At 46.6% G+C, this 20,390-nt stretch overlaps 1 protein-coding gene and 1 long non-coding RNA gene across 4 annotated transcripts in view; one reads left to right on the top strand and one right to left on the bottom strand.

Annotated features, from left to right (window-relative positions):
- LOC135904871 (DNA damage-regulated autophagy modulator protein 1-like) overlaps positions 1 to 6,084 on the top strand; it is an 87,762-nt gene extending 81,678 nt beyond the window's left edge. For both annotated transcript variants that reach the window (XM_065435851.2, XM_065435850.2), the window contains exon 7: positions 4,825 to 6,084. In XM_065435851.2, coding sequence (XP_065291923.1) covers positions 4,825 to 5,043 — 219 coding nt within the window. In that variant the 3' untranslated portion in view covers positions 5,044 to 6,084. The remainder of the gene's footprint in view (positions 1 to 4,824) is intronic.
- The window catches only part of LOC139057534 (uncharacterized), a 78,012-nt gene that overhangs the window by 27,009 nt on the left and 30,613 nt on the right, over positions 1 to 20,390 (bottom strand). The window lies entirely within an intron of this gene.

The raw sequence follows: 20,390 nt of genomic DNA, 5'->3' as shown, positions 1-20,390 counted from the left end.
ATTCTGCAAAGATGGAAAACGCAAAGACTGAACCGAAAGCTCAGGAAAAAGATAGCGTTACTAAACAGACAGATCGAGGAGCATTCGAGAACGCTCGTGAAACAGCAGTGGGACGAAGTTTGCCACTTGGCAGACGGCAGAATCAAACGTGGAGGCAGTTGGAACATCCTCAAACATCTATTGAACGAGAGCGACACTAAGTCAAACAAGAGAACAGCAATTACAAAACTGGTACATCAAGTCAGCCAGTGCACGACTCAGGAGGTAGTCATGAGGCAGCTCGCGGACAAATATCTCCCGCTCGAACAACCGGGCGATAGCGACGAACGCGTGGAGTACATGGGAGGACTGTGCGAGGAAATGGACCGCGATTTCACCGAGGGTGAGGTACGGGCCGCCCTCCATGGTCTCTCTAGTAGATCGGCAGCCGGACCCGACGGTATTACCAATAAACTCTTAATGAATCTAGACGATGAGTCGATCACTTTCCTGACGGATCATTTCACCGAGTTGTGGAGAAAGGGAGACTATCCGGAGGAATGGAAGATAGCTAACACCATCCTCATACCGAAACCGGGCAAACCACTCCATCTGGATAACCTACGTCCAATATCGCTTACATCGTGCATAGGTAAAGCTATGGAACACGTTATTCTTAACAGACTCACTAGATACGTCGAGCAAAATGACATACTCCCGTATAACATGATCGGTTTCCGCCCCGGACTATCGACTCAGGACGCCATGCTCCTGATCAAACACCAGCTCATACACGTTAGCCCGGTGCACGTGAGAGCGATTCTGGGACTAGACGTCGAAAAAGCTTTCGATCGCATACAGGCACAAGGCCATCCTCGAGGTCCTGTCCGAGCTGGGGTTGGGCGAGAGGCTATACAGTGTAGTCAAGGCGTTTCTGGGCGGTAGGCAAGCAAGCCTCACGCTAGGTGAACTAAAATCAAAGGTGATGAACCTGGGAAACAGGGGCACCCCGCAAGGGGCCGTACTTTCGCCCATGCTATTTAATCTAGCAATGACCAGAGCCGCGAGGAAACTGGAGAGCATAGAAGGTATACACTTTGCAATATACGCCGATGATATAACCATATGGAGCGCCAACGGTAACGTAGGCCAAACGGAGACCAGACTGCAAGAGAGCATACATGCCATGGAAAGCACGCTAGGCGAGATGGGACTCAACTGTTCGGCGGCAAAGTCGGATCTTTTGGTCCTAAAACATCGACGCAGGGGTCGAAGACCCAGGGGCTACGTCCCCGGGAAGGAACCCAAGATTATGTTACGCTGTCACGACGGATCCGCGATCAGGCAGGTGGAAAATATTAAAGTTTTAGGCTTCCACATAGCAGCGGGAGGTACCAACCTGAATGCCATTCAGCACATTTCCAACAAGACGGACCAAGTCATCAGATTACTAAGGAGAATCAGCAACAGACACAGAGGCCTGGGTGAGGACAGCGCTCTAAGGCTAGTGCATGCCTTCGCTCTATGTCACTTCACCTACGTGGCAGGTCTATTTAAATGGTCGCAGGCCGAGCTGAACAAGCTAAACACTCTGATCAGAAAGTTAGTGATGGCTACCCTAGGTATACCCATCAGCACCTCGAACGTGAAGCTCATGAACCTAGGCGTGCACAATACGATAGAAGAGATGGCGGAAGCGCAACAGATGGCGCAGCAGGAAAGACTGACGAAAACGCGAGCGGGCAGGCTTATACTCAAAGCGATAGGGACAGACCCAAATAGATCAATGAACCCGAAGGAATCCGAGGTAGAATTGAGCGCGAAACTTAGAGACGCGATCAGAACCACCCCCCTCCCGAGAAATATGCACCTGGAACACAATGTTAGCAGGAGAAAAGCGAGAGCGAAAGCTTTGTTGAAAGAAATTGAACAGCTAGGACAACAGGCGGCCCTTGTAGACGCTGCCTGGGTCAAAGGCAAAGAGGCCTACACCGCCGTGGTGGTCGACAGCCGGGGCGAGGTACGGGACGCCATCACCATCTTCACTAAGGATTCCACGGTGGCGGAGCAAGCCGCGATTGCTCTAGCCATCAGGAACCGTAAATGGTCTTTCATCTATAGCGATTCCAAAGCAGCAATTAAGAGCTTTGACAAAGGCTATGTAGCTGGGACTGCGGCTAAAATTATCGACAAGGTCGAAACTATCAAAACTGAAATCCGATGGTTTCCTGCACATATGGGACAAGTGGACGAGACTCGGCCCAACCTCAACGAGGTGACGAACGACCTGGCACGAGGACTTGCTTGCCGTGCCGGTCAGAACCGAACCGACGCCCACTACCATTCCGGGGAACATAAAGATCACTTACTAACTTACAACGACATAACTAAATATTACTACTTGGGGCGTAGGCAATTCCCTCTGCCACACGTAAAATTGAACAGGGCTCAGGCAGTGACGCTACGTTTACTGCAAACCGGGACGTACCCCACTCCGTATTTCATAAATAAAATTCACCCAGAAAGAGAAATTAGGACAGAATGTAACGTGTGCGATGGCATCATTGACATCAGACACATGCTGGCGGGCTGTCCCGCGACTCTCACCGACCCCGAAGAAAAATGGCTTTACTGGCACAAGTTCATAACAAGCTCTTCATATCAAGATCAGCTACGGGCTGTCCAGAGGGTCCACGATGACGCCATAAGGCTCGGCCTTGCGGTGCCGACGTGGACGCGGCCCGCCTCGGTCTGAAAAGACCGGGCTTCAGGACGCTAATAAAGTTTTGTGAATGAATGAATGAATAAGAGATGCGCAAAAATGGGTAATTTTCAGCGATTCACAGGCGGCTCTAACATCACTCTGCAGCACAAAGGGGAAAACATTCAATGACAGTATAATATATGAAACACTTGAAAACCTCACAAAGGCAAGCGAAGCGAAACATACAATAGCATTCCAGTGGATACCAGGGCATTGCAACATTCCTGGCAACACAGCAGCCGGTGAAGCAGCACGACAAGCGCACCTCAAAGATGATACGGTTCCGCTCCCAATATCAACGAATGAATTACGGTGCATTATAACGGCAACGTCTTTCAAAATGTCTAGAAACACTTGGTTTGACCAGAATTCTAAGAGCTCGGACTTATACCATATTGATCAATTTATTGAATTCAAATTTTCATTGTCATTAGATAGAACTATGGAAACCCTTATTCATCGATTAAGGCTAGGCACTGCCTACACAAAGCATTTCTTACACAGAATTGGCCGAGCGGAAGCCTCCGAATGTGATTGTGGATTTGTGGACGAGGATATATATCACCTCCTTCTAAATTGCCCACATCATGACGCACCAAGATGCCGACTTAAATCAGCGCAAATTAAATTAGATCGCAGACCTTTCAGTTTAAGGAAACCTTTGGGCCCTTGACCAACAACGGCCTTGTAGAAGAGCGCTTGAAAAGCACTAAAGACGTTTCTTGAAAACAGTGGCATTCTTGGACGTTATTAGCGCTTTCATTGTTCCCCTTCATTTCAATGTCACTGTATATATGTATCTGTTTGTGAATTATGTTTTGCTGACTGTTCTGTTGTGACTGTATGTGATAATGCATTTAGACGATGTGTGTACCACCCGCTGACTAGACAGTGTGTTATTAGGCGACAGTACCGTTTGTACTTTTGAGACTATTATGTACATAAGTGTGGTGACATTTACTTTGTATATTGTATATACCATGTGTTCCTTACGTGATAGTCTTCCTGTGGAAACTTTGCGTGATAAGTACTGGTGCTTTTGTGTAAAGAGTATTTGATATGTAATATTGAACCCTGTATGATGTATGACGGGACCACTTGAGAGATAAGGAGTAACCGGTGCCTAAATTGTGCGCCAACATCTCCTCATATCATATCAATAAAAAAATACTCTTTTGTGGCATAGTATTTCCGAAATAATCTGTTTTAACGTCAAATTCATTTCTTGACTTCATCAGAATTGTTCAGGGCCCTTTAAGAGGTCACGGGAACACGTGCGCATAGTAATCTTCGTAGTTCATTCGGAATACTCGGAATATACTCAGATTAATTCAGGAAACACACAGACTCCAATGGAGACAGCACGAAGTGATGTTGTGAACCAAGAAAGAACTCTATTACTCGTCGTGATATTTCCAAGCGCTCTCTATGTCCTCAGCCTTTCACTGTTGTTTAGGACACGTGGATCCTTGCTAACTCGCAGCAATGATGCTTTTTTTTTTATTCAAGAGTCCTTTCTCGCCGCGCATTGTCACAGATCAAACTGTATTTATTTATTTATTTATTTATTTATTTATTTAACACCAAACCTACGACGCAGAAATGCTTATTTGTCTGCCATGCCTCAGGTAGTTAGCAGATGCAGGGCATAGGCAGATTTGCATAAGGGTGCAGATTGCACGCTAAGTCTGCAGCCCTACTCGGGTTTTCCGTCATGTATATTATATATTTTTCCGCAGAAGTCGCATTCCTCAAGCTTTTCAGGTTGGATGTACATAATGTAGACGGTGCGTGATGTTTTTTTTAGCAAGAGAGCAGCTGGACCTAGCTGATCTTCGAAACTGAGTAACGCGAGAGAAACGCGAGTATGTACACAAAAGACAGCAAAACGTGGCGTTCGTCTAAGCAAAGTATTGATTGTCTTAAACAATCTCGTAAGGTCATCGCGGTTCTCGTCACGCGGTAAGAGCACAACGGCATTCTCAATCTGTATGTGTACATTGCCTCGCCAGAGAGGCCTTGAATATTGTACTCGTCTTCGTGGTGGCGGAATCTGACATTCTCGCTACTTTGCCTTTCAGTATCCCGACGGCATCGTAGTCAGCACGATTTCGGAGTGGGTGGTCGTCCTCACTTTCATGGCGTTCACCGTGTCGTTCGCTGCCGAGTTCCGAAAGTTCAAGCTGAGGCTCAACCTGGAGTACATCACGGAGCCCCACTCGAGCCGCGAGCAGCTGAAGACGCCAGCTGAGAGCCTCGGTGAAACGAGTCTCAAGGAAGAGTCGCCGACGTCGCAGTAGTGAACGAGTGCTCGCTTTTGCCTCTAGTCAGCACGCTGGCCATCTGCACTCTGTGTTCGAAAGTTCGCGAACGCAGCGTTCAGCGAGGCGCCACCGTGGTGATAAACTATCCTTTAGTACGGAAACGGAGTGGGGGTGAAACGTTCGCCAATTGTGATATCTACAATGGCTCAAGGGTGTAGTGTGTCTGAACGTCTGTATTGGTTTCGCACTATTGCGAAACGTTTCCGAGGTGTTTACCTTCGTGCTAGCGTGTCTGACTTAGTGTTCTACAAAACATCGCTTCAACCTTCTTCGTCCTTGTGAGCACGCCAGATCCTCGGTGCCGTTGAGATGACTGAGTGCTTTTTAGGAAAACATTATTTTATATGTTCTCCACTGTTCGTCATATGATTCTAAGCACAGGCACACTAACAAAAAGCTGATTTGATTTGTCATATTTATTCTTGCAGCATGAACATATCTTCTTACAAGACACGTCTATCGACGGAAAATCTAGACCCATCCGTCGTGACGAAGCTTAACGGCACTTATTTTGCTAATTGATTTAATTTCACTAACTGTTCTGTACTGCCAACCAGAAGTGACGGAAAAAGAAATATTGTCAGTTTTACCCGAAGGCGACGCAGTGAAAGTGATAGAATGGTTTAGGGTTGCACTGAAGGCGCCTCAGGAGGTTGGCGCGATGAGCGTGCGAGGAGCGTGGCAGGTATTAGTTGCAGGTTGAATTTCTCGATGCCGCACGAGATGGGATTAACGGTAAAACACACAGATGCCGCTCGGCACTGTCGGCGCTCCCGGCGCGTTCCAGTTTGACCTTGGCTAAGCTTGAAGGTCAAATTTGCGGAAACAGGCGTTTTTCCGTATTTGTACGTGGAGTAGTAGATGCTATGAGGTTTGTTTACGCGGAGCCATTTTGTCATACCTGTGATAAAGGCGAGAACTGCAGTATTGTTTTTTGTTGTTGTTGTTGTTGTTATTCATTACACTGTTGACTTCGTTTTTCCAAGCGAATGTAACAGTAAAAAGTGAATGCCTCGATGGTGCGTGAGACTGAAGCTTCTTTCTAGTGATGACATTTCTTCACACGCTAGCCTTAACACCAACCAGACAATAATTAGCACGAGTATACTTGTCGCCGCCATCTGTGTTTCTGTTGGGCACGCGCTATGTTCTCTATTTAGATCTTAAGGAATATTTCGAAGCTGATGCCATAGTCAGTAAGTCACCGCCAGGGGTCATCCTTATGACTCATGGGCAACGCCAGTCAAATCGGTCAAAAAATGAAAGTAATTTTAATGGAATTTTTTTACGTCGTCCTGGCCGTTTTGGCTTTTCCTGCTTTACATTGAACTACATCGGACTCGAATGGGTGAGCGAAAGAGGGACACATTTATCAATTTTATTTGTTTCTTACACATTCTGACAATGCCTATAGCGTGTTGTAATCGAGGTGTAGTTATCACACGAAATATTCTACACCGGTAAAGTAGTAACTAGGACAGCAGGAAGGAAAATATAAATAAACGTCAGCCATACGCCAGTGAAGAGATCAAGATGTAGCAATGAAGAGAAGCATTAGCTGCAAAGATACCGGGAAGTTATGTAAACTGCCTATTTAGTACGGTTCGTACTACAAAAGTATTTGAGGTGGTTAAATAGAATTTGACATTTCTTTAAGCAGTACTCTGAATGCAGAAGCGCTGCGCGTGCATGTATGTCATTTGCACATATCACACGCTTCTGAAAGTGGGCATTATCGGCGGCACACGGACAAACTCAACGAAACAAACGGCCGAGGCCATGTTTTAGGCTGTAACAGCGACCGCGTAAGTAATTGCTTTCTTTCTTCTTTTTTATTACTTATCAGCTGCCTCGGTAGCGAGGTATCTCGGGCCTTGCTGCGACGCGATGCAGCAGATGACGCACGGCAGGCTGCATTTAGCAGTAACGACTTCCCACGGTGCGGGTCTCCTACAAGACGCCATTTGCACGCCCGCATTGCCGAGGAGTTTCTCGCCAGAGGTTTACAGTCCCGCTCCTTGCATAATCCTAAGTTCTCTGAACTCTGCCCCCCGCCCCATCCCCTCGTCTAATCACTTTAGAAACAGAAAAGCCGCATTGCTACTTGCAACATGACCGATGTGATGATGCTTTCTTTGCTATTAGTATTTCCAGTACGGCACACACCAGATGGTCGAGTAGCCGTCGCAGGCCACTCGCGAGTTAACAGGGATTTGTCAATGAATTTATTAATTACTTCTTATAACACCAGTACTGCAATGGTACTATTGAAGGAGCACGCTGCAGTAGGCAAATTAACCGTCATAGTTAATTAGCGTATGGACCGCGACGGCAACTCGACCATCTAGTGTACGCCGTGCTGAAATTAAGAATAGGGAATAAATTACTTCATCGATTCAGTGCTATTAAAAAAAAGTTGTTTCCCATAACACAGATCATTCGGTATATAATTGCGGTTTACCATTGCATAAAAGAGGCTCAAAAAGACGTCTTTGACAGTTATCTTTTTAATAGTGGTGTTTTAATAGTGAAATTTCGGAAGCGAATAGAAATGTTTGAGAGAAATTCATTTCAGATATTGCATCGTATATCGAATTTTTTCTAACTTGGAATAAAAAGGGTCCGTAGATAGGGACGCGGCGCATGCATATATATATATATATATATATATATATATATATATATATATATATATATATATATATATATATATATATATATATATATATTACGATGTTGGATTTATGTTCAAAACCAGACGCACGTCTGGATTGTTACCCTACACGGGGAAAGGGGTTTAAGAGACGAAAAGAAAGAAAGGAGAGGGAGGAATAAAGGTACTTTCAGTATGAACACGATCGATTGTCCATCACTTCGCGCCCACAATCGCTCACTGAGTCTAGTCGATTTCATTAATTGTAGCAGACAAGTTATCCGATGCGCCATGACAATAACAGTAATCATGCAGTATGGCGTTTTACCAGACGCAGGTAGAATGTTGTGTATGTTGAACGAGCTATGTATTATACTTCAGCTTCGCAGACCAATTTAAAGGGGCACCAGAAAACGTGGTGAAGTATTCAACACATAAGTAATTGCGTTGCCTGAACTGAGATGACAAAGTCGTCGGATGTGTGAAGGTGAAGTCTCCCTATCTCAAAGATTGCAAATTACTGAGGAGGTTTTTCCACGAAGCATTCCCTTAGAACATAGTCCTGTGAAAACAATTGGGGCTCTACTGTTGTAAAATCATTCGTAACTCAGGATTTACGTCAGCCTCAGTTTGTATCCCCGTTGACTCTTTAAAGGGGCCCTGAACCCCTTTTTTAACTAATCATAGGATGGACCTTACTATTAAAGAAATTCGTTCTCGAATCTCCTACCGCAATTTTTGTGTGAAATCCTTTAAGTATAATCGCAGTTAGATGCCCTCATCGCGCAGATGGCACGGCTTGCTTTATTGTTTCACTTGCACAAGAACGTTGGTGCTGAAAGCGACTCAAGGAGGATGGCAAGGGGCACAGTTGGGCATTTCCATATTTGTATGTGCTGTTCTTCTCTACCACTCTACTTCCGGCTCAGGTGTGCGCGGCACTTACTTCAGGCGCCTGTGGCGAGATGGACACTGGGGCACATGATCTTTACTGTGATTTAACGCGGTGGCGTTAAGGGCCCCGTGTCGCAGTAAATGTGACGTCGGCGTAGGCTTTAGCGCTGCGTTCTGTGGTCGAGAAAATTTTCCCAAACCATCCCCAAACACGCAGGCCCTCCACGTGGCGCATGGGCGTTGCTGAACTAATTAAATTTCCGAAAGTAAAATGCGGCAGAAAACTCATAAAATAGCACTTACACATAACTTACAGGCATGATAGCGTCAGAGTGTAATTTCAATATAAGAGAAAACATAGTTCTGTTACGCGGAAACTCAAACTCAAACCCCTTTTTAATGCAATATTTCAGCAGTTTGAGGTCTGTCTTAATGCAGGAGCGCTTGTGGGCCGCTTGGTTCCTTCAAACGCCACAAAAAAAGGACCATCAAGCTCACCTTCGTGCATAACGTTCGGCGTGAGCGTTTCCAGGAAAACGTTACGTTTACGTAAGCTCCAGGTCCCGGGATGCGTGAGAAACTGTCAAGGGGCTTTGAATGCTATCGCGTTCGACTCTTAATGGCGAAGCTTAAGCGTCCTCCGAAATTTCGCTATGGTTCGGGCTGCCTCGCTTCGCCACACGCCTGTCATCTGCAGAGACCAATCGGAGTACGTCCGGCAGACGGGAAGCCTATATATTTCCCAGCCTGTGCTTGGTTGCGCTAGGGACGCCGCTCGCAGGAGCAAATGAAAATAGATGTCGCAAGAAAGGCGAAGCATCTATTGCGATACCACATAAGTGGACAGCTATGCAATGTAAGGATAGTAGCTTTACCGGCCTTATAAACTTGTAAAGATAGGTCCACTGACTAAATTAACAGGCATGGTGTCGGGCGCGCACAAACATGAATACATCTCACTCCATGACCGCGGAAACTCGCTGTAAAAACACTGACGTGAGCAATCCCGGCAGCAGCAGCGAGCGAAATGACATTCCTGCTGTCCATCGCTTCAGCGCAAAGTGAGCGCCGAGAACACATAGCACGCACAAAGCTATGGGCGGCCGACGCACCTTGACTCTGCCCCCAACGCAGATTTCTCTCAAGATACGACCCTGCGACCGCGCGCAGCATCCCCATGCGCAGTTAAAGCCGTAGTGGAACGCCGCCCCCTCTCTCCCCTCCTCCCGGTGCCGCGCAACGTTGGGTGGTGCACGACGGAAGACAGCGCGCTTCCTTCCTGCTTTCGTCTCTCTCGTGCGCGCGAGATTGAGCCGTGTTCGTCGGCTCCCCTCGCACGCCTTCATTCGCACGTACAGCGTAGGGCGCGCAGTGACGGTTGCATCGCCCTTGGACTTTATACGAAACCTCACGGCGACGGCGACGGTGGAACTGTGCTTGGAGTGTCCATGTAATTGCTATCGCGATAAAAGTGGCCAATCGGCGAGGCTGCATAGGCGGGTTCTGTACGGGAGCACGCGCTGCTAAATTGTGTCTGCCGTGTATTTCTTCGCATAAGGCCACTGTTCAGTGCCCCGACAGCCTCTAAAACAGGAAGGGCACACACCCGCCCGTGAAGAGAGAGAGAGAATAAGGACAGCAAAGGCAGGAAGGTCAACCAGGCGAGTACCCGGCTTGCTACCCTACACTGGGGTGGGGGAAAGGGGAATAGAAAGAGGAAAACAGGAGAGAGAGATAGAGAGAGATAATTTAATTGAAAGAAGGCAGAGAGGTCGGCCTGAGCTAAGGTGCTCTAGCCTGCTACTCTGCACAGGGGGAGGGGGAACGGGGACATAAAGATGTGATGAGGAATGATGATGACATAGTAAGAGGGATGCGCAAAGGCGAAAGCAAGTTCAACACTCTGATGATAAACATTCACAAATGTCATCCATGAAGCCACAATCAGGCTTCGCATCAAGTTTGTAGTCACCAATTTGAGTGAACATAAAAATAGAGGCGTTAGGACGAAGCTGGTGAGGGCCTCCCCTGCGTGAACAGCACAAGCGCCAAACAAAATATTTATAGCATATAAAGAGCTGCGATAAGGGGCTCTAGCACGGCGAGCACTTGTAGGGCACTTTTAGCGGCCGGAAGTCAGTAAGCAAAAAGTGCTTGTAAGAGGATGCACAAGGTCACTATCATCATCAGCAGCAGCAGCAGCATGGCTACGCCCACTGCAGGGCAAAGGCCTCTCCCATACTTCTCTAACTACCCCGGTCATGTACTAATTGTGGTCATGTTGTCCCTGTACACTTCTTAATCTCATCCGCCCACCTAACTTTCTGCCGCCCCCTGCTACGGTTCCCTTCCCTTGGAATCCAGTCCGTAACCCTTAATACCACCGGTTATCTTCCCTCCTCATTACATGTCTGCCCATGCCCATTTCGTTTTCTTGATTTCAAATAAGATATCATTAACTCATGTTTGTTCCTTCACACAATCTGCTCTTTTCTTATCCCTTAACGTTACACCTATCATTCTTCTTTCCATAGCTCGTTGCGTCGTCCTCAATTTGAGTAGAACCCTTTTCGTAGGCCTCCAGGTTTCTACCCCGTACGTGAGTACTGGTAAGACACAGCTGTTATACACTTTTCTCTTGACGGATAATGGCAACCTGCTGTTCATGATCTGAGAATGTCTGCCAAACGCACGCCAGCCCATTTTTATTCTTCTGATTCTTTCAGTCTCATGATCCCGATCCGCGGTCACTACGTGCCTTAAGTAGATGTATTGCCTTACCTCTTTCAGTGCCTCGCTACCTATCGTAAGCTGCTGTTCTCTTCCCAGACTGTTAAACATTACTTTAGCTTTCTGCTCATAAATTTTTAGACTCACCCTTCTGCTTTGCCTCTCCAGGTCAGTGAGCATGCATTGCAATTGGTCCCCTGAGCTTCTAAACAAGGCAATATCATCAGCGAATCGCAAGTTACGAAGGTATTCTCCATTAACTTTGATCCCCAATTCTTGCCAATCCATGTTTCTGAATACCTCCTGTGAACACGCTGTGAATAGCATTGGAGAGATCGTATCTCCCTGCCTGACGCTTTTCTTTATTGGAATTTTGTTGCTCTCTCTATGGAGGAGTACGGTGGCTGTGGAGCCGCTATAGATATCTGTCAGTATTTTTACATGCGGCTCGTCTACACCCTGATTCCGTAATGCCTCCATGACTGCTGAGGTTTCAACTAAATCATAAGCTTTCTCGTAATAAATGAAAGCTATATATAAGGGTTGGTTACATTCCGCACATTTCTCTATCACTTGATTGATAGTGCGAATATGGTCTATTGTTGAGCAGCCTGTACGGAATCCTGCCTGGTCCTTTGGTTGACAAAAGTCTAAGGTGTTCCTGATTCTATTTGCGATAACCTTAGTAAACACTTTGTACGCAACGGACAGCAAGCTGATCGGTCTATAATTTTTCAAGTCTTTGGCGTCCACTTCCTTATGGATTAGGATTATGTTAGCGTTCTTCCAAGTTTTTCTAGAACAATCTGCCCACCATTCTTCAACAAATCTGCTGTTACCTGATCCTCCCGGGCTGCCTTCCCCCTTTGCATAGCTCTCAAGGTTTTCTTTACTTCTTCCGGCGTTACTTGTGGGATTTCAAATTCATCTAGACTATTCTCTCTTCCATTATCGTCGTGTGTGCCACTGGTACTGTAGAAATCTCTATAGAACTTCTCAGCCACTTGAATTATCTCATCCATATTAGTAATGATATTGCCGGCTTTGTCCCTTAACGCATACATCTGATTCCTGCCAATTCCTAGTTTCTTCGTCACTTCTTTTAGGCTTCCTCCGTTCCGTAGAACATGCTCAATTCTATCCTTATTATACTTCCTTATGTCAGCTGTCTTGCGCTTGTTGATTAACTTGGAAAGTTCTGCCAGTTCTAGTCTGGCTGTAGGATTAGAGGCTTTCAATACATTGGCGTTTCTTGACCAGATCTTTCGTCTCCTGCGATAGCTTACTGGTATCCTGTCTAACGGAGTTATCACGGACTTCTATTGCACACTCCTTAATGATGGCCATAAGGTTGTCGTTCATTGCTTCAACACTAAGGTCCTCTTCCTGAGTTAAAGCCGAATGCCTGTTCTGTAGGTTGATGTGGAATTCCTGTATTTTCCCTCTTACCACTAACTTAGGGGCACTATAAGTGGTCTCTTAATCCGGTGAACTTCAAGTAGTGTACTTGTGCAAATCCAAATCTAAATCCAAGAAACTTCTTAATTGTTTTTGATTTTCAGGCCGAGGGAAGCGAAGCACGGCAGTAACATTTTCGGGATTTGGTCGAACGCCATCTTTGCTTATAAGGTGGCCCAACACTTTGATATTCTTTCTGGCAAAATGGCACTTCTTTGTGTTGAGTTGGAGTCCAGCGTTGGAAGTGCATGTGAAAACTTCGTCCAAGCGCTCAAGGTGCTGACGAAAAGTTGTAGAAAAATTAACGATGTCATCTAAATACCACAGACAGGTCTTCCACTTAAGGCCACGCAAAACTGTGTCGATCATGCGTTCAAATGTAAGGTTACGAAAAAGTAAAGTTACGAACAGCGACTAACGCTCTACCGTCCTGAAACCGCACTAGGCTAGGAGTAAGGCGAAGCACATCAGACATGCAGTGACCGCTCGGTGCAAAGAACACATCCCCATTAAGAATAGTGTCGGAAGCCAGCGTGAGAAAATGCTCATTGCCCGCGGGAATGAAACAGTCGGTAGACGTGACGAAACGTAGGCTGTGAGCATCGACAGCGGACGAAGATTCAGTGTCCGTCATATGAATAGTTCACTGACGGCAAGAGATGGAAGCTGAGGCGGAGGACAGGAAGTCCCATCCCAACATCCTCGAGTATGTACACGAAGACAGCACGACCAACTGAATGTGGTGAAGGATGCCATCTATGAAAACGCACGCAGTGCACAAGAACTGAACAAGAACTGCATTAGCACAACGAAAGACAGGGCCATTATACGGTGTCTTCACTTTTCGCAATCGAGAACACAAGTCAGTACTAATAACTGAAAGCGATGCACCTGTGTCAACCAAGGCTTCGATTCGGACACCTTCAACACACACCAAACGTACATTTGACGGGCACTCCAGAGGTGTTTCACGTTGTCCAAAAGATGCAGCTTTCTCTCCTGAAGCTGCACCATTTAGTTTTCCGGGCGGTGATCGGAGGAGGAAGTAGCCGGTCGTAGAGGGGAAGAGGAGCGCCGCATCGGTGATGGAGAGCGACGACGCGGGAAACGCAATGAACCTGCAGTGTTGAAGTCCTGTGGAGATGGGGAACGTCGTGGATAATAATCGTAGTAAGAACGCCAACGTTGTGCTACAGGGCCAGAAAACTCATCCCTTTCAAACCCGTCATAGCCACGTCTTTCATCTTGCTGACGCGTCGGCAAACTTTTGAAATGTGGCCACGGATGCCGAAGTGGAAACAAATCGGTCGAGGTGGGCTCCATGCGTTGTAAGACAGAACAGGTGGTGGTGTTGTAATGACAGGATTCAGGGACACGTGCGGTGCAGGTGCCCGTTGTGGTGGCTGCTGGGAGGGCGGCACTATAGAGGCAACCTGAGCGTAAGTTGGTGTAGGGATAAGGTGCGGGCTCGGGACTTGCGGGCAGGTCGTGCCAGCTATCTCTTCCCTCACGATATGGCGTAGGCCGCAATCAGGAGGCACCAGATGGACCTCAGGAGGGTTTGACGAAGCTTGGGCGTGCAGCTCCTCACGGATGATGGAGCGAATCAAGGCACGTAGCTCGTTGGCGTTGGACGCCTTGAAATCAGATGTGTCAGGGTGTAAGCGGAGCATATGAAGCTCATCAAGACGCTGACACGTACTGATGATGTCTGCGACGGTAGTGGGATTCAGCGCTACAAGAGCATTGAATGCCACAGTCCCAATACCCTTGAGCAGGTGGCGTACACGGTCATTCTCTGCCATCGAGGTGTTCACGCGGTGGCAGAGGGCGAGAACGTCCTCTATGTACGAAGTGCAAGACTCGCCCGAGTGCTGAACACGCTGACCAAGCTTCTTCTTGGCGATATCGGAGTGGACAGATGAGTACGCGAAAATCTGGTGTAGATTGTGTTTAAAGGTGCTCCAGTTGACGAAATCAAGCTCGTGATTGTAAAACCAAGTTTTCGCAACGCCGGTTAGGTAGAAGGCGACGTGAGCAAGTTTTTCTGATTCGTTCCAGTGGTTAAAGTCACTCACGCGCTCGTATTGCTCCAACCAGTCTTCAACGTCTTCACCTGGAAGCCCAGCAAACACCGGTTGATCCTTCTCAGGGGTGGTGACTGTCCAAGAAGGGGTTGCCGCAGGTGTAGGCAAGGTGGATGTAGTGGTATTGGTCTGCTGGTCCTGCAACATTGTTGAGTGCAGTTGGTAGAGGCGGCGACCCGAGTGGAGCTCCAGGGATGTAGCGTAGGTGAAGCTGGAGAGAGACCGGGAGCGAGAGAACGAAGGAACCGGACAGCACATTCCACCACGTGTGAGACGAGGTTTAGGCAGGCAGCCAGTCTCTTCTTTGTTCTCTCGAGTGAGAGCCCTATCATCAGGCTCAAAAACGGTGATGATGATTATGTACAGTTGAAAATATGAAGCGTATGAATAAAGCTCACAATATATATATATATATTGTCCTTGTGCTTCTTTCTGGCTTACCAAGCACCGTCTCGCGGTTATAGAGCTACCTTTTTTTATTTTAAAGCGGTAATTTACTGATACCGCTCACTCTATTTTTATTTTTAGTACACTTTACAAGAAAAAACCGCATATCCTTGAGCCGACGCCACCAGCGTGAACGCCTGCTTTTTCCGCAAATAGATGCGCATCCTCCTTGTTCCTTGTGACACAGCTCAGGAAGCGGGCCGTTCGTTCCATAAATCACGCCATGTTTTTCGACCGACAACCGTACGCCGTTTCGACAGTCTCATACGTGACCTTCTTTCTCCGCTGAAATTGATTCCTTCGTCATTATTGTAGGAGCGGCAATTACAAAAATGTCCACGCATTCTCCATCGTACATATTAAAGGAAGAGTGTGCGAGCTCATTCACTGACGGCAAACACTTCCTCCATATTCACTCGGCGTTTTCCTTTCTCCAAGCCTCGCGAACGTGTTCCTCGTGCCTCTGACAATGACGCACATTCATCGAAAATTAGCTGCTTTCAGACCCATAAGCCATCCTTCCTTACCACTCGTAATAGAAACGCCTCCTGCTTGGCTGATCGCTAGAGCAGGTTATTGGAAAGCGCATCGCCGTTGTGGATGTGGTTGTATGTCTGAGCAGAGCTTGCGCTTCAACGTACAAAGGGCACGTATATGATACTACGTACAAAGGGCACGTGAGGCGTATTAAATATAACGTACCATGCTTTGCTCGATTCCTGCTAACAAGATTGAAGTCGTTTAGCAAACGCTTAGTGACCCGCCCTGGTGGAATGGTGACTGTATGGCGCTGCTCGCCTAAATACGACGTCACAGCTTCCATCAACGGCAGCGGCGGCTCCATTTATGTGGGGGCGAAATGCAAGGGCGCTCCTGTACCGGGAATTAGGTGCACGTTAAGGATATCTAGACGGTCGAAACTAATCCAAAGTCCTCCACAACAGGCGTGCCTGATAATCAGATCGTGTTTCTTGCAAAGTAAAACCTGGTAACATATTATTGCGAGAGCAAATACAGGGCCACTCCAAGCGCATTTTGCCGTCGCCGTCGACGTGATGTTTCGTATAAAGTCCAAGGGCGATAGCGCCATCGCCACGCGTCGTATGCTGTACGTGCGAGTGAAAGCACACGAGGTAAGTCGACGATTGCGGCTCAATATGGGGCGCGACAACGAAGAAAGCGGAGAGCAAACGCGCTGTTTTCGGTTGCGCGAAAGGCCGTGGGAGAATAGGAAGGACGGAGGGCAGGGGGGGAGGGTGTCGACGTGGTGCGCCGGCAGTAACTGCGCATTTCGCGACCGGGCGCAAGGGCTAGTGATGATCGCCGCTCAATCTCGTAGGCTATATATAGAGGCAACGCAGGAACTTCATTATATGTACCATTGAAATTGGTCTCCGCTTCAGGCAGATACAGTGGGGGCTCCATGAAAAGTCGCTGTCAATAATCGCACCTAAGAAGCGGTGAGACGTCTGGTATGTGATTGAAAGAAACTGGGTACGGTGTCATAGGTTCGCGCGTAAAAGCGATCAACGCGCATTTTTCTATGGACACACTAAGGTCTTGTTTGCGGAGATACGAACAAGTTAGGGTAGCTGCCCGCTGAATTCTGGCAGACACTTGAATATGAGTCACCGTAGAAGACGAAAAACAAATATCATGAGCGTACATTGATAGGTGAATTGTCTTGGGTAATATTTCAGCAAGGCCATACATGGGTTAATGCGAATAGGGCTCAATAACCCGCTCTGTAGGACGCCAGCTTATGTATAGCAGTCGGGCCATCTTCGGTCCGCACAAGGAAAGACCTTCTGGTCAAATAGTCGGGATCCACTGAAACATTCAGTCACCGATACCAATAGCCTAAAATGACTCGAGGATTGTTTCATGCGTGATACTATCGTACGCCCCTTTCACATCAAGAAAGAACGCCACTGATATGCGCTTGAGGCATTTTTGTTGTTGTGTGAATGTTGTGAGGTCAATAACATTGTTTATTGATGAACTGCTTCTCCGAAAGCCTGTCATGGAGTTAGGGTACACACATTGGCGTTCAGGATATTATTGTAGGCGTGTAGGGATCATCGTTTCCATTACTTTCGCTATGCAGCTTGCCAGGACAATAATGCGATATGACATATGACATCTTTCCTTGTTTCTGTGGCGGTACGGACCTACTAATTTTTCATTGCTGAGGAACAATGCTGTCATGCCATGAGTGGTCGTACTAATTCAACAGCTCTTGCCTGGTCTTTTGTCCAAGATGGGCAAGAACTACATAGGTGATGCCATCTGGCCCTGGCGAAAATGAACGCGGATAAGCCGCCAAATAAGCGTTCAGTTCTTCCAATGTAAATGAAATTTCCATTTCTGGGACGTGAGACAAAAGGGCGACGCTCAAGTTTTTGCTCTGGGGAGGACACACACGCAAGCGATACGCGCACAAAAATAATTCACCATCTCAAGTGGCGTCTGGCAATGATGTATGGTTGAGGCCATGAAAGGATGTCGCCATTGCGGAACATCTTGTAGGGGCAGCGCAATATGACGAAGACAGAAGGCAGGAACACACAGCACAGCGCTGAACTCAAAAAGTTGTGAGTTCAGCGCTGTCGTATGTTCCTGTCTTCTGCAATCGTCATATTGCGCTGCCCCTTCAAGATGCTCAACCAGTACCAACTCTCCCAAATGTCGATCCGTCTACGCTATTGCGGAGACGAGCGCAGGCCACTGACAGTCCTCCAGATTTTTTTATTTTATTTACATTACCACTAGGGGCCCTCTCGCGAGGGTATCACATAGGGGGGGGGGAGGCAAAAACATGAAATATACACAAGAAGTAAAACTACATCAAATAAACATACACAGAAGAAACATAAAATAAGTAGATATAAACAAGGTGTACATGCACTTAGTCATGAAAACACAAGAACACTTTACATAATATGTTAATATGTGTATATAACAATAAGTAATAACTAATCTGCTACCACTAACCCTTTTCTTGCAACAAAGTTTGGAAAGATGGTAAGTTAACTTTAGTAGCTATGCGTGATGGTAGGGTATTCCATTCTATTATTCTGCGAGGAATAAATGATTTTGCGTAGAGCGATGAGTGGCACATTATGCGTTTTACTTTGTTAACGTGGTCACGGCGCGGGAAAATTGCAGGAGGTGGTGAAAAGAAGTCATCGTGAAGCGTTGAATGGTGATGAAGTTTGTAAAATAAGGTTAGGCGAGCAAACCTGATATTGATTCCAACTCGGCACGTTTGAAAGAGATGTTTTAAAGATGTTTGAATTTTGTTGCTGAGGGTCCAATTATTCACAAAGGGACTTCCAACGCTGTTCCTGAAATTTCTCCAAACGGAGCTGGATTTTCATCTGTGTTCTCCGCGCCATTACCAGTATACCAAACTTCCTTTGTGTGCCAGTATTTCCTCTCAGCTCGTCCTTGAAGTGCAGTTAGCCTCTCCAGTTCTACGTCGAATAGATAACAGTTTGATTTTAACGTTAGGAGGCATGAAGCTTCTGTCCTAGTGTCTGTGATGGTAACCTCCAGGCTTTGGCCAAGGTCTTCTCTGCATGCTTTTTCCATGTGTAGCTTAAATTTAGTCCAGCCGATGTTTCATACTGCATTCAACGTGGATGAATTGTTTAGCCCTCTGATCCTCAAGTATGTAGGAACACGATCATTTCCATGTGTTTCTGTGTCCGAAAACCATTGCACTTGTAAACTGAATGATCGTGGTACCGAAGTCAAATCCAGGCAATTGCTGTACTTAAGGCCTCGCAGGCATGTAGAACTGCCGTCACTCTTGACACAAACGTCATAATCAGATGCGAACGACACCAGATTTCTGGAATCGATTGCCGAGCTACTCCCCACCAAGTGATGCGAGTTCAAATCTGAAATTTTTTTCCAAGGACCACTGGTATTTACCAATATGTCTTGAAGCCAACCGCATTCAAATCGTCCTAACGGGGATATATAGACACCGATGAGGGTGAATGACACTTGCTCCTTTCTTATACGTAGGCAGATATATTGTTACTGTGTGGCTCTACTGCATGGTGGGAATGCGTAAAATCTGTGCGGACATACACAACAACTTTGCTACCCTCCTCGCACGTCGACGAAAGAAATGATTCTTACCCTGACAGTTTGATGTAATTAAGTTGGGTTCGCGCATAATGGTTATGGGAACCCGATTTGCAAAAAAAATATATTGATTGAAGGAAGAGATGCGGGACCTCAATCTTCTAGTGTTCCACTGTAAAATCGAAGCCTGTCTTACCTTAGAGCGAAATGACAGTATTGGATGAGCCATAATGTCTACTCGAGGCTTCCAAGTACTGGACTTCTAGCATCTAGTATCTGCTGTGCACTCTGAGCTGACGTCGTCCATAGCTTGTTGAAGAGCACGTGAATGGCGTTCATTAGTGATAGAAACATTACGATCACCCTTCAGGCAATTTATCGGCCGGAGATTCCGAGTTCAAGGTTGCCGATGTGTTCTGTGAATTTGCAGGTGGCTGTGGCTTTGACAACCTTGGCCAAGCTAGATCAACCGCAGTTTATTTTTTTTTCGGCATTCTGGTTTCTATCAGCCTTGACCGGTCTGGGAGGCAAGGGAGCTGGAGTAGCAGGGCATGCGACGGGCGCGGTAGCGGCGCCTACTTTCTTGAAGCCACCACGTTGATTACTTACAAAATTAACTTACTAAAGTGTTAGGTACGTTGCGCAAATGTCAGAGGTTACTATGAATACGACAGAAACTTATAGTTTGGAACACATTATTTGCTTCTCACCTGCGCTATTGTCACCTCGTTTGATCCGATAGTATTAAGAGGTCGTTAAGTAATTTAGTTTCGCTTCCAAAGAATGCCTTACGTGCTATTTCAGACTTGCCTTACAGTCCACATACGCGTGATATATACCGGAAATTAAAAATTGTATGAGTGGATCACCCCTGCGAGTATCAACTTACACGTTGTTTTAAATGTGATATGGTTTAGGGTACTAATCATATCAGAAACATTGCAAAATTACAACAG

Source organism: Dermacentor albipictus, chromosome 3, assembly GCF_038994185.2.
Source record: "Dermacentor albipictus isolate Rhodes 1998 colony chromosome 3, USDA_Dalb.pri_finalv2, whole genome shotgun sequence".
In the NCBI taxonomy this organism is placed as follows: Eukaryota; Metazoa; Arthropoda; class Arachnida; order Ixodida; family Ixodidae; genus Dermacentor; species Dermacentor albipictus.
The sequence above is the reverse complement of the archived record's forward strand: the minus strand, read 5'-3'. Positions and strand labels throughout refer to the sequence as shown.